Genomic DNA, 15,749 nt, shown 5'->3' with positions numbered 1-15,749 from the left:
AATGCATGAACTAGTTTTTCAGCGTCACTCTGAGACAGGATATTATAAGTCACAGAGAATATAAATAATTTCCCATTTGATCTGGGTAAAAATTATTGTTATGTCCAAATGATGATACTTTTATATGATAGGGATAATGCAATTTAACATATTATGAAGCTAATGTGCTGAACGGAGATTTTATATCTATGCAAAATTCCAGTCTTTCTTCCTAGTTTGACTTCAGGATCTGCAGTTAGTTTGGTTCCAGTGTGTCGCAGAGAAGACGGGTCTTATGAAGAATACTGACTGTCTAGATGTGCATCTATGATGTGTTATTTTACAGTTGCCATTCACCATCCTTCTGGTGACCTTTGCTGTTTTGTCTTTAAGAAGATGCAGTGACACTAGACTCTTTGTATATTTGAAAACTAATTTAAGGAGATGTTTCTTTTAGATTCAGTATAATACTGATGCCACTTTATCTTCATTATTTTCAGAGGTTGGTTGCAGAAGGATCTCAGGTGCTTAAGAGTGTGAGCTTGAGCCCATACTGTTCATCTTAATCATTAGGCTGCTTCTTTAGATTGTACCATGATGTGTAGCTTTTTCAGATCTTTTAGCCTGCTTCTCTTTGTCACGCAGGTTCTATTTAAGTGATTTCTGGATTCAGTGGGTTTGGCTGTAATCAGGCACAAATGTGGCCCAGATTTCCAAAAAAATGTGATAAATCACAGTTAATTCGACCATTGTTACAGTTAATTTTTCACAGAAGTAGAGTCAAAAGAAGCATTTGATGCCTTCTTTTATTTGAGGCTGCCCAGATCCTAAAGCCTTCTTCATCGTCTTTATCACTGACTGAAGAGTTGCCAAGCCAGCTAATTTAAAGAAAGCCTGTCAAACTTGCTTCATAGTCCAACCCTCTGGTCCACACTGCAGCAAACAAATGTAATAAACACCACAGAGTGTGAGCCTGAAATTTGAGTAGATGAACTGGTAATGTGGAGTTTTAAGTTCCAGAGCAGCAGATCAGAAATAGTTCAGTCAGCTCTGAGTAAGTGTGCAGGTGGGTTATGAACAAAAGTCTTATTTCATGCAGCTCTGACCCACATATAGAGAGTCTGTACTTTAATTCAGTAGAAAAAGCAATATTATTCTGGCTGCTTATATGATGACCAGTAGTAGGTACTGTACATATTAATGTCTGGGACCTTATTGCTACAACTGGGCTGGTTTGTCAGTACTATCTTACCCTCTGGAAATATTTGGCAGGGCTGTTCTCTTTGCATCATTATCATGGTCCTATTGGCTTGGAGAGCAAATAGCAGACATACAGGATAGCTATAACTTTCTGGATAACCCCAGGAGGTTATAGCTATCCCATTAGTCTACTATTTTGCTTCCCGGTAGTTCTACATCTTTAGTTTGGATCACCTTCTCTGTCTTTGGCATCATTCAGCCACACTTAGTGTGTCCTCGCTCTTGATCCTTTCTGGTGAGGTGCATCAAAGAGTTAAAGCCTTGCAAATTTTCTGGCATACAGCTTGATGCCATATGATGTAAAGTCATAAAACCAAGGAAAAACAGGACTTGTTTTGCTCCTTAAAAAGGTCGAGCCATTCATACATCACCAGCAATCCAGCACAGTGCTTGTGTTTTTCAACTTAAAAAACAGCTGCAGCATGTTCATAGACAGAGCTGGTCACAAACACAACAGTGGCTTTACAGATTACAGGTTTTTACAGTTCTACTATATGTTTATGTACATTTCCAAAATGTCTTTGGACATGATTCTAGAACTCAACAAATGGAGATATTTGGCCATAATGTACAATCAAATACAGCATATCAACATAAGCACCTCATACCAGGAGAAGTCTAAAAACAAACCAGTGCCCAACTATGACTATAACTGAATCAACCAGTATTAGTGAACAGTGACAAAGATGTATTCCAATTGCAGGAGAAGCAGATAGCAGAGGTGCTGTCAGCAGCTGAGACATGGCAGAGTCAACATGCACGAGAAGCAAAAGACAAGAGTAAACTGGATATTGAATTGTCGCTATTGAACAGGTAACTGCATTTTCCTTTTCTCTGTTCACAAAGGGGGGATAAAAAAACCCAAGATCCTAAACTCCTTTTATTTTTCACAAAGGAGTTTTGAACAGCTGAACGGCATGCAGGACAATAATATTCTGTTGATATTTTTGGAAAATCACCATGAATACATTTTTTATTTTGACATTTGCAAGGTCTTCAAATGTCACATTGGTAATTGTGCAGAGCAAAATGCCTTATACCAGTAATGGCATTAGCATAGGGTTATAGACTGTTGCCATATACCGAGCATCCCTTCATTCATTCATCAAGCTTTCTTGCTTTCAGTATCATTCTGGGAGAGAAATAAACAGGGAATTGTTTGAGCTGAAGTTGGATATAGCAGTACATTTGAGGGTGGGATGTGAGAGACATGCAGATATGGAGAAAATGTAGTTGACACAATATGTACATGTATGTACTTTGGCAAAACTCTGAGAGGAGCACTCTTGCTGAGACTCATTTGTTTGGCTGTTTTGTTAAAATACAAAATAAAATGTGATCCTAAGGAAAACGTGTGTGTGAGATGTAAATTTCAACTTAATTAAATATATAGCGCCAAAACAGAACCACAATCGCCTCAAGGTGAAAACTGTGTAATCTAATAAACCCATATTATATTGACAATAGAACATATCAGCACATGTCAAAAAAGTTGGAATGGAGCAGTAATAGTCTGGAAAAGTAAGTGGTACTGAAAAATTGTCTGGAGGAACATTTTGCAGCTAATTAGGTTCATTGGCAACAGGTTAGTAACATGATTATAAAAGCAGCATCTTAGATGCAGAATTTCTCAGCTTAACATAGATGGTAAAAAAAAAAGAAAAAAAGATTGCTGGTCAAAAACAAATGAAGCCGGTATGGAAGTGCATTATATCCATTCATGCCACCTGGTGGCACTAGCTGAGGTTGCAAAAACACTTCCAGTCCTATAGAAGTCTATAGGCTTTCTGTGTTCCCCTCTGCAAACACTTTGCTACTGTGTTCTTTGACCTAGTCATGCATTTTGGGTCATACTGAATAAAATAATGTAAACATTATCATACCATGTTACATAAAGCAGGATGAGCTGTGGTGTTATCTGCCTTGGTGTCATCCTAGACAGTTCACTTTCTTATAAATCACACATCAATAACCTCACCCGTTCTGCCTACTTCCATCTACGTAACATTAACAGATTGCTTCCTTCTCTTTCCACCCAGTCTACGTCCATTCTTGTACATAGTCTTGTTACCTCCCGTATTGACTACTGCAATTCTCTTCTGCATGGTCTCCCCCAAAAATCCCTCCATAAGCTTCAACTGGTTCAGAACTCTGCTGCTCGCATTATCACCAGAACCCCTCCTACCAGCACATCACCCCTGTTCTTCAGGAACTTCACTGGCTCCCTGTGAAATTCCGGATAATTTTCAAACTTCTTCTGCTCACCTTCAAGGCCCTTCATAACCTCGCTCCTTCTTACCTTTCTGACCTGTTAACCACCACTTGTTCTGCCCGTTCACTTCGTTCTTCTTCTTCTGTCCAGCTTACTGTACCTTCCTTCCGCCTCACCACCATGGGAAGCAGAGCTTTCAGCTGCTCTGCTCCCAGGTTGTGGAATTCTCTGCCCCCTGAAATAAGAAATATTGGTTCTCTCCCCCAGTTTAAATCCCAACTCAAAACTCATCTGTTCAAATCTGCATATTCACTGTGAATCCACTGTTTGTTCATTTTATCTTGTGCTTTATTTTATTGTTCTTATTCTGCCATTGTTTTACTAAGTGTTTTATCCTATTGTAAAGTGTCCTTGGGTGACTTGAAAGGCGCTCATAAATAAAATTTATTATTATTATTATTATCTGCTTTCTCATTGGCTAACGACTTGTAAGCGTACTAGCAAGTGGTTTCACAGTCAGAGGTGCCCATCGTCACTGTCAGGGTGCATCACTGTTTTTTGTGATGAAGATGGTGGAAAGGTTGATTTTGAGACTTCAGAATGGACATTTGCAAACTGACGGGTGATGCCAGAATAGCTATGTAGCTACAACAATCTCCAAAAAAATCTGCATCTGCAAATTGTGGAGCAACTGTGCTGTGGTCAGACAAATGGAAATTTGATAATCTTTTTGGAAAACGTAAATGTCAGGGGGGGATTGGCAGGTTTCACATCTGGAAAAGCGCCATCAATGCTGAAAGGTTTAGAGCAAAATATGCTCCCTGTGTGCATAATATGCGTATTTAAGCAAGACAATGCTAAACTGCACATTTAATCTATTCCTACAGCATGTCTTTGTAGTGGAAGAATCTGGGGGTTGAATTGGCTTGCTTGCAGGCTGACCCAGATCTTTCAATAACTGAAAACATTTGGCACATTATGAAATAAGAAATATGAAAAAGAAGACATATGGCTGTTGAGTAGCTAAAATCCTCTATCAGATAAGAATGGGACAACATTCCTCTCAAAATTCCAGCAGCTGATCTTCTCAGTTACCAGACATTTATATTGTGTTGTGAATAAAATAAAATGAGTTTATGAGATTTGCAAGTCATTTGTATAAAGCGCCTCGAGGGAACTGTTGTTGTGATTTGGCAGTATTGTCATGGTCCTGGGTCTGGGCACCCTGTGTTTTTGTTTCCTGGTTTTTGAATATACTTTCACTTAGTTAGTTTCTGGTTATATTTGTTGTTTCTAGTCCTTAGGCTTTTGTTTCTGTGCCTCCCCTGTGTTTCATGTGTCACGTCGAGTCCGTTATATACTCATGTCTGTTCTTCAGCAGTCCCAGCGGTCCGTGTCTCAGCTTGTTTCTCATGTTTCCTGTTTTATTTTGATAGTCCCGCGTCTTGCGTTTAGTGTGTTCGGGGTTGCTTCCTCCCTGTCACATTGTCTCTGACTAGTCGCAGCTGTGTTTCCCTCCTGTTTGCCATTTCCTTGTTATCATTGTGCATTTAGTCCTCTGTCTGTCTCTTGTTGGTGCTTTTCTTCCTCTGTGTTCCAAGTTTCAGGTTTCAGGTCTTAGGCTTCATGTACTTAGTATTTTAGCTTTTCCCAGTATAGCTTCTGTTAGTTCCATCTTAGTCCTTCTTTGCTTTTGTTTGTAGTCTTGTGCAGCCAGAAATAAACTGCTCACTTTCTGTTCACTTCATCACATCTCCATTGTCTGCATTTGGGTCTGCACTCTCTTCACTCCACACAATCTGCAGCAGCAGACATCACAACTATATAAATAAAGTTGAATTGAATTTATTTTTACTTGAGTTTTTATTTAGTCCAATATCACAAACCAGTGTGCTCAGTGGACCTTTTAAACATTATTGAACCATATATAAGTCTTTAGACCCTTAATTCAGATAAGGGCAAGCTTCCAGAAAATGTAACATGAAAATCACAAAGATCCCGTTGTGATGAAATCAGTCACCAAGCTTGACTTTGGACTTTTGCTCTTTCAGATGGATTTTGTTTATATGAATGGAAATCTAATCCTTGTTAACTTGTTATCATATGTGGTATGACAGCCGTATAGCAGAGCTGACTGAGCAGCTTCATACTACTAAGGATAAAGGCAGAGCAGAGAAAGAAGCGCTGCTGGATCGTCTCCGTGAAATCACTGCAGAGAGTACTGCTGCCAAACTGGAGAACCAATCCCTCAAGGTGAAACAGCCAAAGTCACTTATTAATGATAACAGATTTGCTAAATGTTAATGAAACCATGCCCTGATCAGAATTTAGACACATCTGTTATGCTTTTGCGGCTTGGATGTAATCTTTCCATTACTGATTCTAATAGCTTTAGGTTGACTTATATTGCATTAGGAGTATGAACTGTCATTTTTATTTAATAAAAGTTCTGTTTCTCTCAGGCTACAGCGTCTGCGGTGGAGGAGAAGCTGTCTGTGTCTCAGTTAGAGCTTCAACAGGTCAAAGTTTCCATCAGACAGTATGAGGGCCTCCTAGACAGCTATAAGATGCAGGTCATTATTTCACACTCTCATGGGGATACAACAGTTTTACATTGTCATTGTACAGAAATGACACCGTTATTGTCCTTGTTGTCCTGTTAAACCATATCTACAAAGTTGGAGAAAACCCAGGCTGAGGCAGATGAGTACTGTGCTCGGCTGGCTCAAGCAGAGCAGAAGGCTCAGACGGTGCAGGGGGAGCTGGAGAAGGAGATCGATGAAGTGCGCAGGGAGCTTCTGGGACGGCTGGCAGAGTTGGAGCCTCTTCCTGAAGCCCTACAGCGCTCCCAGCTACAGCTGCAGGAAGCTCAGGATAGGGAGTGCAGCCAGGAGAAACACAGCTTGGAGCTCAGCACAGCACTGACTGATCTCCGCATGAAGGTCACAACAGTCTTATGCTTTATAGCCAAAGATAGCATTAAAAATATTAACAATATTGAAATGATGTTAATGAAAAATTCAAATAAAAATATAGGATGGTAGTGGTACAAGAGCAAGAACAAATGGGAATGACAGATAATAAATGATAGATGGGCAGAAAGGAATGCTTGTTGGGAAGTGTGGATACAATGGTGCTTTACAAAGTTTGGAAAAATTGCTTTTTAATATAATTATAGCTAACAGACTAATAAACTTGTAGAAAAGGGCACAAATAACAATTCTACCATACCCAACTGGGGGTAATGTGGGTTTTAGCATCTCTCTCAAGAGCATTTCAACTTTAACAGGAGCCAGGGATCAAACTACCAACTTTCCCCCTTGTCTCTTGAGCCACATCCATTCCATTCTGAGACTACTTTTCATCTCTGTGCAGCTTCAGTTAATATTCAGTGAAGATTTTTTCTAAATACATTATTCAAAGGCTTTCTATTGTGTTAGGTGGAGACCCAAGGCAGCCAGATGGAGCTTCTTAGACAGAAGAAAAAGGTGCTGCTGGAGGAGAACAGACAGCTTCAGCAGCGAGTAGAAAGTTTGGAAAGGTCCGTCTTCTCTTATGCTGTTTCACTTTAATACTGTCTAGATATATAATTATTTATCAACCACCATGTCGTCCAACAGCTGTTTCTTGTTCTTGTCTTTACACCTTGTCATTCCTAATAAAACCCCGTATCTGATCCTGTTCTAGAAAGCAGGTTTCATGAAATTCAGATTTTTCAGTTTAAAAAAAACAAACCCAAACCCCAGGTAACATAACCGGCTTACTGGGACATTTGTTGTATTGCAATTGGTCAAAATAAAACACAATGATGGAGTTAACAAAGTCGGAAGCAGCCATTTCTAATCCTCTTAATACTAATGATATGAGGCTGGGAAGAGAGCATATAGAACTATGTTTGGCCATAAGTGAAGGAGCATGTCCTCCATTGACAGCACGCCGTTGTTTCATAGCATAAAGGGGAGTGGACAGAAGACACTTGCTGCTCCACAAAATCATGTTGTCAGGAAGTCTCTGAAATGCTTTTAGGCAGAGAAATGTCCTGTGAGCTGGGTAAATGCTGAGGTAAACATTAGTGACCCTGTCAAATAGGAGCAGCACATTTTATATCAGGATTCTGAATTTGTGTTTTGTGAGGTGAGAATTGAGCAAACATAAATCCACTGATGTTTGTTTAGCTATTGAATCATGATGTCCCGTCTGGCTGAAGAAGGAGAGTTCCCAGGCTTGATTGGCCAGGGGGTCTCCTGAAGCAGCAGAGGAGTATCAGAGGGGGTATCCGGTGCAATTTCTGCAGTTCTGATAGAAAAAACTGGGGTGTGATAGGAGTTTAGAGTCTTTCGATAGGCCTCAAAAAAGTTCTGGCAAGCTGTCCGCTGACTCAGGAATGGGAAGCTGGCTGGCTCAGGCTGTGTTTGGTTGGGCAGGAGAACTGCTGACTGGGACTGGCAATACACTGCAAAAACTCGAAATCTTACCAAGTATATTTTTTTAATTTCTAGTCAAAATAATCTCATCACACTTAAAATAAGACACAATCAGCTACAGGGTAACGCTTCAGTAAGATATATGAACTTGTTTTTAGACAGTGCATCTTGAAACTAGAGATTTTTCACTTATTCCATTGGCAGGTTTTTTTTTCACTTAATACAAGATATTTTTGCTTGGAATAAGTGAAAACATCTGCCAATGGAACAAGTGAAAATTAAATTAAATTTGTCTATTTTTAAATTTGACAGTGCTTGCCTTGCTTGTCCTGCCTTGCTTGTCCTGCCTTGCTTGTCCTGCCTTGCTTGTCCTGACAGAATTCCACTGAATCATATTTGAATTATATCGATTTAATATTAAATATGCTCCCAAAGCCTGTTAATTAAGCAATTTGAAATATATGTTCATTGAAAATAGTCTAACTGCACCTTGTTGTCATTGTCTTTTTGTTTGCCATCTTCTAGAAAGTTAAAGGAGGCCGGCAGTCAGAATAGCGACCTGCTAGCAGTTATTGCAAAACGAGAAGAGACCGTCCACAGCAATGAGCTCCGTCTAAAAGAAAAAACAAGAGAATGCTCATTATTGAGCCATCGGCTGGAGGAGGCTCTGGATGATGCTCGCCAACAAGTCTGATCCTTTTTCATAGTGATTTACTTATAAAGAACTTTACACAAAATATGATTAACCCCAAGTGTGACAGCAATTCACAATAAAAAGACACGATGATACAAAGCACATACAGACCATACAGCCCGGCAAGCTTCAGAGGAAACACCTGGATTTTAATTAACATTATAAAGCAAACTTAATGATACTGCTTCAAATATGTTGTTCCTTTAAACCACTCCATCTACACAATGGACTGTGTATGTGTATCTGTAAATGCAATGTTTTAGCTCTAAATGCCCACTCCCTCAGCAGTATTATAATCACGGGTTTCATTTCTTTGAATTGGGCTCTGGGTTAGTGTTCTGAGTCAGTCACCACCTTAGATATCTTGGCATCTCTGACTATTAAATGTTTCCTTTTTAGCTTGTATTAAATAGGCTTTATTGATGATTGAATTTAACTGTGGTCAAATATGATACACCCATTTTTTCATATATACATACACTGACTATATTTTTATTTGAATTTGTTTATAAGAGCATGTAACATTGAAATAGTGTATAAAAGAAATTATAGTGAAATCCAGTGTGATCTGTTTATCAGATGTCAGAGACCAAAGAACGTGTTGTCAACAAACAACGTTCCACCCAGTCCAAAATACTGGACCTAGAAAACCAACTCAGCAGGACCACTGCAGAAATTAATCAATTGAAACGGAGCAAAGAGCAGGTAAAGGCTTCTGGGAATTACTGACTAAAATTGTCTGCGTAGAAACATCTGCTGGTCTGTAAAGTATGTATTTCTGATGCTTAGATGGAGTGGCGGTACCAGAGCCAGCTGCAGGATTTGAAGGATCGCCTGGAGCAGTCAGACAGCACTAATCGAAGCCTGCAAAACTATGTCCAGTTTCTCAAAGGATCCTATGCTAGTGTGTTTGGAGACTTTTCCCTCAGCAGCTCTCTGCAAGCCTCCTCACCCAGCTGATTGTGTATATTCCAGAACAGTGGCATGACTTAAGCCTGTCACTAGATTTGGCTGGCAGAGCTGGAGGCTGTGATGGTACCACAGTTTAAATAGCTCAGCTGTAATAAAGTTTCCTACCACAGAGCTCACACTTGATTTTGTCCCTATCAGTAAAAGATGTTCATTTTTGTTGTAGTCAGATTTTCTCATGGCAGTCCACAGTGTCTGACTCCCCTATGGAGCCTTAAGTGACCTTAAGAGCTTAAGACAACTGCATTTATTTAGGTGTGTAAAGACATTTTTAAAGAAATGGTAGAGAGCCACAGGTATTTAACCCGGCCACTGGTTATGAGGGTATACTTAGAAGAAGTGCAGTTTTTGGTAGTGGTTGGCTCCTGTTACGAAAGGCTATGTGGGCTTTCATAACAGGTAGTTGTGAAAATATATTAAAAGACTAATAACAAAAAAAAGATGTAACCAAAACAACAGCGAACCACTAATGCAAACAACTTTAGAAGTGTAATTCTGTGAAAGTAATTCTCCCAGACCTACACCTTTACAAAAGCCAGTGCTTGCATGAGATGTTTCGCCAGTTTAATATTGCCTTCAGAAAGAGATTTCGCAAGGTGCTGGTGATGCGGCTTTGAGAGGTCCAGTTTGACTAATGTGTGCAGTGTGGAAGATGAGTGTTGCCCTGGGTTGCGGTCGACATTGGTCCCGCTTCCACTCTTCATCGCCCAGCAGCAGGGTGTGGGAAATGGGGGTGCTTACTAAACCAGCTTTGCTGGCTCTCTCCTTCTGGGGGGTAGTCCTTTACATCCAGGTCTTAATCATCCCATCACTGTTGGCCATATCATATCACAATAGAGCTGTTTATCACCAGAATTAACAGTCACAGTTTTGTACTGTTGCTGACTTTTTTGTATGTATGTATGCCGAAACCAAGTCATGCATTTCTGATCCAGTAAGTACTTAAATGTGTCTTTCCTTCTGTTTGTATGGAGCTGAAAACAGTGGTGTTAATATTTTCCTTTGGCTGGTACAAGGCATTGTGTTTATCAATATCATTATTTTGAGTAGCATCAATAACTGTCATTCATGTTTTTTAAACTTGAGTGTATTTAATAATGGAAAGTTTTATATATGTTAAATATAATATTAAACCAGCAATAAAGCAAAAATATTTCTTTTCTCTTTTTTGCCATAATCAAATAGACTTTCCAATCAGTGGCATATAGTACGGCTGTTATGTTATCAAATATCATTACATGATTATCCTGGCCAAAAAAAACTAAACAAAAAAGAATATATCACAATAATGATATGAGAACGGCAGTCTGTAATCATATTTGTACAAAAGTACAATACCAGTATATGGTGCGGGATTATAATATTATTTTATGCCATGTTAGACCCCTAATTAAAGATTGTGAATTATTATGTAGTTTTAGTTTGCATTATTCTCCTGAATTAGAAGAAGCTGATAACTATTGCATTTGTTAAACTGATTTGCATTACATTAGACTGCTGATTTATTGTGAATGAATGATACTGTTTTATGATGCATTATACTGCTGAGTTATAAGAAATACTGTTCGCAGAAAGTCATCGCCTTATTTGTCTGATTCGAAGAGAACAGAACATACTGGAGTTTTCTGCCCCATCTCAGCAGGAGCAGATAAACAGGGAGCCAAGGTCGTAGCTTAGGCGCCGTGTGAGAGAAAGAATGTGAATGTTTAGGCTTTTATGATTAGGTGGGGGCCACTAGAGGCTATAAGAGTTTGATCAATGCTCCACCATTTTGAGATCTGATGCTGTCTGCGTACGGTGTCCATCTCCCACGCGTGTGATCATTAAAATCATCGTTTGACTCAACCCGGCCGGACCAGTGTTGTTATTGTGGTTTTTCCTCTTGTATCCATCCCCAATATTTGAATCCGTAACAATGGCAATACTCTTAATATTTATTTTGTTTGTTTTATATAGTTTTAAACTCCCCTAAAAATAGACTTTAATAATAATAATAGACTATTAGCTCATTTTTAATCCGATGGTATGAGCAGATCTCAAAAGTTGGGATGGGGCAACAAAGAGGCTGGAAAAGTAAGTGTTAATAAAAGCAAAAGCTTGAGAAACATTTTGCAGCTGATTAGGCAACAGGTCAGTAACAAGGCTGGTTTATTTTTTTTAATTACATCTTTACTCAGAAGTAAAGGTGGCAAAGTTTCTTCAATCTGCAAAAAACTGTGCCTACAACTTTTGGAACAATTTCAGAATAATGTTCCTCAGTTTAATATTACAAAGACTGGATATTTTAATCTACATTACATAATAAGGTTCAATAATAGTCTGGAGAAGCCTCTGTGTGCAAGAAACACAGAAGAGAAGCCTGAACATCCATCCTAAATACCTGTGATCTCTGGGCTCTCAAGTGCTACTGCAATAAGAGTAAATAAGCAAAATTTCAAATTGTACCTTGCAAGTCACAATAACAAAGTGCTTCACAAAGGAAATGCCAGAACATAAAAATAAAAGTTAAACACAGGTTTAAAAAGGTGGGTTTTTAGTTATTTTGTCAAAGAGACGACAACAACAGTCACCTCAAGGTGTTTTATATTGTACGGTAAAATCCCTACAGTATCAGAAGGAAACCCCAACAATCACAAAACACCCTATGAGGAAACACTTAGCAAGAGTGGGAAGGAGAAACTCGCTTTTAACAGAAAGAAACTTCCTTTCAGCCTAATCTTAAAAGCAGGAAGAGTGTCTGTCTCTTGGGTCTAAATTAGGCGCTGGCTCTAGAGGAGGGGGTCCTGATAGCTGTAGGTTCTGATCATGGTAGTGAGACGTGCTATGATGTATGGTTTGGAGACAGGGGCACTAATGAAAAGACAGGAGGGCAAGCTGAAGATTAAGATTTTCATTGGAAGAGATGAAGATGAAATGCTCCTTTTATGTGAATATGCTGAGATCCCGAAGCAGAATGCTTTGGTTAACAAAGAAATGTGACAGCTATTGTTGTGCTCTCTGTTATTTCTGACTGTCAAGCCAGCTAATACAAAGAAAGCCTGGCTGTATTGAACTTGCTTCTCATCAGAATCAGCATACTTTATTAATCCCTAGGGAAATTATTATACCTTTAAAAACAATCAGGGAACAAAATAACACAGCGAAAACATGAGCAATATTCAAATAAAGAGGACCCGAACATAAATTTGGATTCAGATGGGATTTTACCTTAAATCACTATCAAAGTAGTTACCCCTTTTCATCAAGTAACTGATGAGTAATCAAGTAATCTTGTATGTCTTGGTCCTAGGCCTTAGGTCCAGCATTTATCAACTTGCCTGACTCATTAACTCATGTGCAGTGTTTCTGTTTAATACCTGTTTTACTTTGCTATAGTACAGTGTATTGTTTCTAATGTTACCTTTAGTCAGTTGTCTTCAGCTTTACTTACCTTCCTGTTTCTAGCTCCCCTTTTACCTCAAGTTTATTTTATAAACTCATTTGTCCATGTTTCCCAGATGGATACTCATAGTGACTCCTTGTTTTTTACCCAAAAAGCTGATTCTGTTCATCTGGACATTACTGTTTGTTTGCTTCTCTCTTTGTTATATGCACTTCAGGCAAAAATAAAAGGGCTCGGTCCTTGTCCATGACATGCCTGTGTCTGTTAGTCCTACATTTGGGTTCTTAACCTGCAATTCTCCAAATTATGACGCTTTCAGCTGTACTTAAACTGTGAAAGTAATTTTCACTTAAAACAAAATATCAAGTATTATAGGTTCATATCTTAAAAAATGACTCTAACATACAATACTTCCTCTTGGAGTTAATGTAAAAAATAGTATGAAAAGCCTCAAACACAAGAACTAAATATAACTTTGTACATTGTATTATTTGAGTAAGGCTCGAAAAAATGTATCGATATTACAAAATATGACACTTCCTGATGCTAGCTGAAAATGGGCGAATGCTGTTAGTGAGTGTAGGGCCGGTGTACAGCAGCCCTCTACTCACTGATGCAAAAGTAAAGCCCGGTTCTATTCAGTCAAGTTAATTTACCTTCTTCTGCCAATAAACTAAAATGAGTTCCTTTATTACACTGTGGGACAGCAGCTTAATGTTAAATGTGTCCAGTTTTCAGTTTCACAGCTCTGATGTGCACTCAAAATAATTAACTATAATTAAAATGTTTATTTTAAGGCTTTGAGTGCCAAAATACAAGATTAACGCGTTTCCGGAAGATTGTTGTCTTGTCGAATTTGCATTTTTTATTTTTAGATTTGTATCACCATTTTATCATCTTGATTTGATAGCGTCTGTGACCGGAACCGGCAGCACTCATATGGTTCATTACTCGCAGAGAAAGCCCGGCGGGTTACGTTTGTGTCAAGCCAACTAACAAAAAGAAAGCCTGGCGACCTTGGATGCGACTGGACGTTGTTATCAGCAAAGCTTCGGCTTCTCCCGTCACTCCTCGGTTGTTTCCGCGCAGCTGCTGAAAATGACGTCACATTTGGGTTAAAGAAAAAAAAAGGCCACCCCCGTCTCCATCGACAGCGGTTGTACGTCCTTCGTCGTCGTTTCGCCTGGACAAGCACCAAGTTGTAAACACTTTTTGATAAACCCACTGAGGTAGGAAAGTGCTGTTATTTTGAATTGAGTATATTACAACAGATTCCATGCACCATGTTTCCAAACTGGAAACGATTTGTTGAATTAATTTCATTGCTCTCCAAATACCGTGCATTCGATAACTGAATGGCTAAGGCTAACCAGCTGCAAGCGTTTTCATTGTTCGATGTTTTCTAAGCTGGTATGTAAAAACCCTAAATGACGAGCGAAGAAGTAAACCTGTTTGGCTCTGAGGCGGTCTGGCTTGTTAGCTTTAGCCGCCTACCTAATGACGTTAGCCTTCATTGATACCCGTAAATGTACGCTGCATTCAAACAAAATGATCGATTTAAACTTGGACAAGTCGATTGATTGATGGGGGGTATCTATAATAAATCTTATATGTAAGTTGTAATGTCGTTGTTATAATGCCAGTCGTGGGCGATTTAATATGCTCTCAAGAGCGAGTATACACTCATGAGCTGCTAGCTGGCCCGTTAGTCTTAACAGTTTTTTCCTACTTGTCCAGTGAAATTGATCTTCACTCACAGTTTTTACACTTAATGTTTTGAGAATTAATCAAGCATTGGTTTATAATATTTATGGAAGCGGCTACATTAGCTTGTCGGCCATGCTACAAGGGAGCCGCCCAGTTCAGATGAATACCTTTGAACATCGGGCCTTATCTGTCTCTCCTGCTTGTATCTCAGTGCGGACTGACTCACAGTTAATCATTTATATGTAATTTGGTGGAGACACTGCTAATCAAATAGGCTAGTGTTTAAGGAGTTTAGTAAGGATGTGAAAATGACACTGTCATTTCCATACATTTTGCGCTCAGTTGAGTCACTTATATATTAACAACAGCAAGCATCTGTTCTTTTGTAGCCCGGTTATACGCAGTGATGTTTTTATTGTGAAACAGTTTTGCTGTTTCCACCAGTTTTCTTGCAACTTTCCTAAGCATTGTGCTTTGTTGTCAAAAGCAGTTGGACTCACCTACGCTTGTCTCATTAATGTGTGCACTAAGGAATGTAAATACATGGTGCCACTGTATGATCGATATCATGATATGACACTTTTATGTCATAAAAGTTTGTACCAATGTTATCTTGAACAATACCATATAATCCTGTATTCAGTACCTCTAAAGAAAAACTGTTTGTGGATCTGTGTTTCAGTGGGATCTGTATGTGTTCTAACTTTTGCCAGACCACTTTCACAACTTAAAATGTCAGTGTCGCATATTCTGCAAGCCCATGTCATAGTCTGAGCCATTTAATAGTAACAGGAAGGACAGTGGAAGTCTCTGGAGAGGCAGCTGACTATAGCTCCTTACAGTTACTGTCAGAGTTTGTATAGTATAATCATTTATTTAAGAAAGCATAGCTGTGTCTGCTTTCATGTACAAACAAAACATATCAGTTTATGTGAGACTAGTTAACATTAATTTATTCTGATCTAACTAATATCAGACACAAATTGTCATTGGTTGAGCTAAAGAAATAAAAATCTAAAATATGAGCACAGAATGAGGCTGTCAAATCCACCTGAGATATCGGCCAAGAGTGCTTAAAATTAAAGTTTCTGTTTGATTGTTTATTGGATCAAAAAGCAAATT

General features: G+C 38.9%; 2 protein-coding genes across 9 annotated transcripts in view; both read left to right on the top strand.

Moving 5' to 3' along the window:
• The window catches only part of odf2a (outer dense fiber of sperm tails 2a), a 15,255-nt gene extending 5,600 nt beyond the window's left edge, over positions 1–9,655 (top strand). For 2 of the 4 annotated variants that reach the window (XM_005751945.2, XM_005751944.2), the window contains exons 12-20: positions 480–515; positions 1,943–2,052; positions 5,569–5,704; positions 5,914–6,024; positions 6,130–6,393; positions 6,892–6,992; positions 8,401–8,563; positions 9,149–9,274; positions 9,359–9,655. In XM_005751945.2, the coding sequence (XP_005752002.1) occupies positions 480–515; positions 1,943–2,052; positions 5,569–5,704; positions 5,914–6,024; positions 6,130–6,393; positions 6,892–6,992; positions 8,401–8,563; positions 9,149–9,274; positions 9,359–9,529 (1,218 nt within the window). In that variant the 3' untranslated portion in view covers positions 9,530–9,655. The remainder of the gene's footprint in view (positions 1–479; positions 516–1,942; positions 2,053–5,568; positions 5,705–5,913; positions 6,025–6,129; positions 6,394–6,891; positions 6,993–8,400; positions 8,564–9,148; positions 9,275–9,358) is intronic. The other 2 variants (XM_013915630.1, XM_005751946.2) reach the window with 1 other exon arrangement.
• A 4,326-nt stretch (positions 9,656–13,981) lies between these two features.
• The window catches only part of sptan1 (spectrin alpha, non-erythrocytic 1), a 38,658-nt gene continuing 36,890 nt past the window's right edge, over positions 13,982–15,749 (top strand). For 3 of the 5 annotated variants that reach the window (XM_005751941.2, XM_013915639.1, XM_005751939.2), the window contains exon 1: positions 13,983–14,149. The gene's annotated coding sequence lies outside the window, so the exon portion shown is untranslated. Of the gene's footprint in view, positions 14,150–15,749 lie in introns of all 5 variants that reach the window. The other 2 variants (XM_013915640.1, XM_013915638.1) reach the window with 1 other exon arrangement.

This window comes from Pundamilia nyererei, unplaced genomic scaffold (genome assembly GCF_000239375.1).
Source record: "Pundamilia nyererei isolate P.nyererei 1_Seehausen unplaced genomic scaffold, PunNye1.0 scaffold00335, whole genome shotgun sequence".
NCBI classification, from domain to species: domain Eukaryota; kingdom Metazoa; phylum Chordata; class Actinopteri; order Cichliformes; family Cichlidae; genus Pundamilia; species Pundamilia nyererei.
This window is presented reverse-complemented; position numbering and strand designations above follow the sequence as displayed.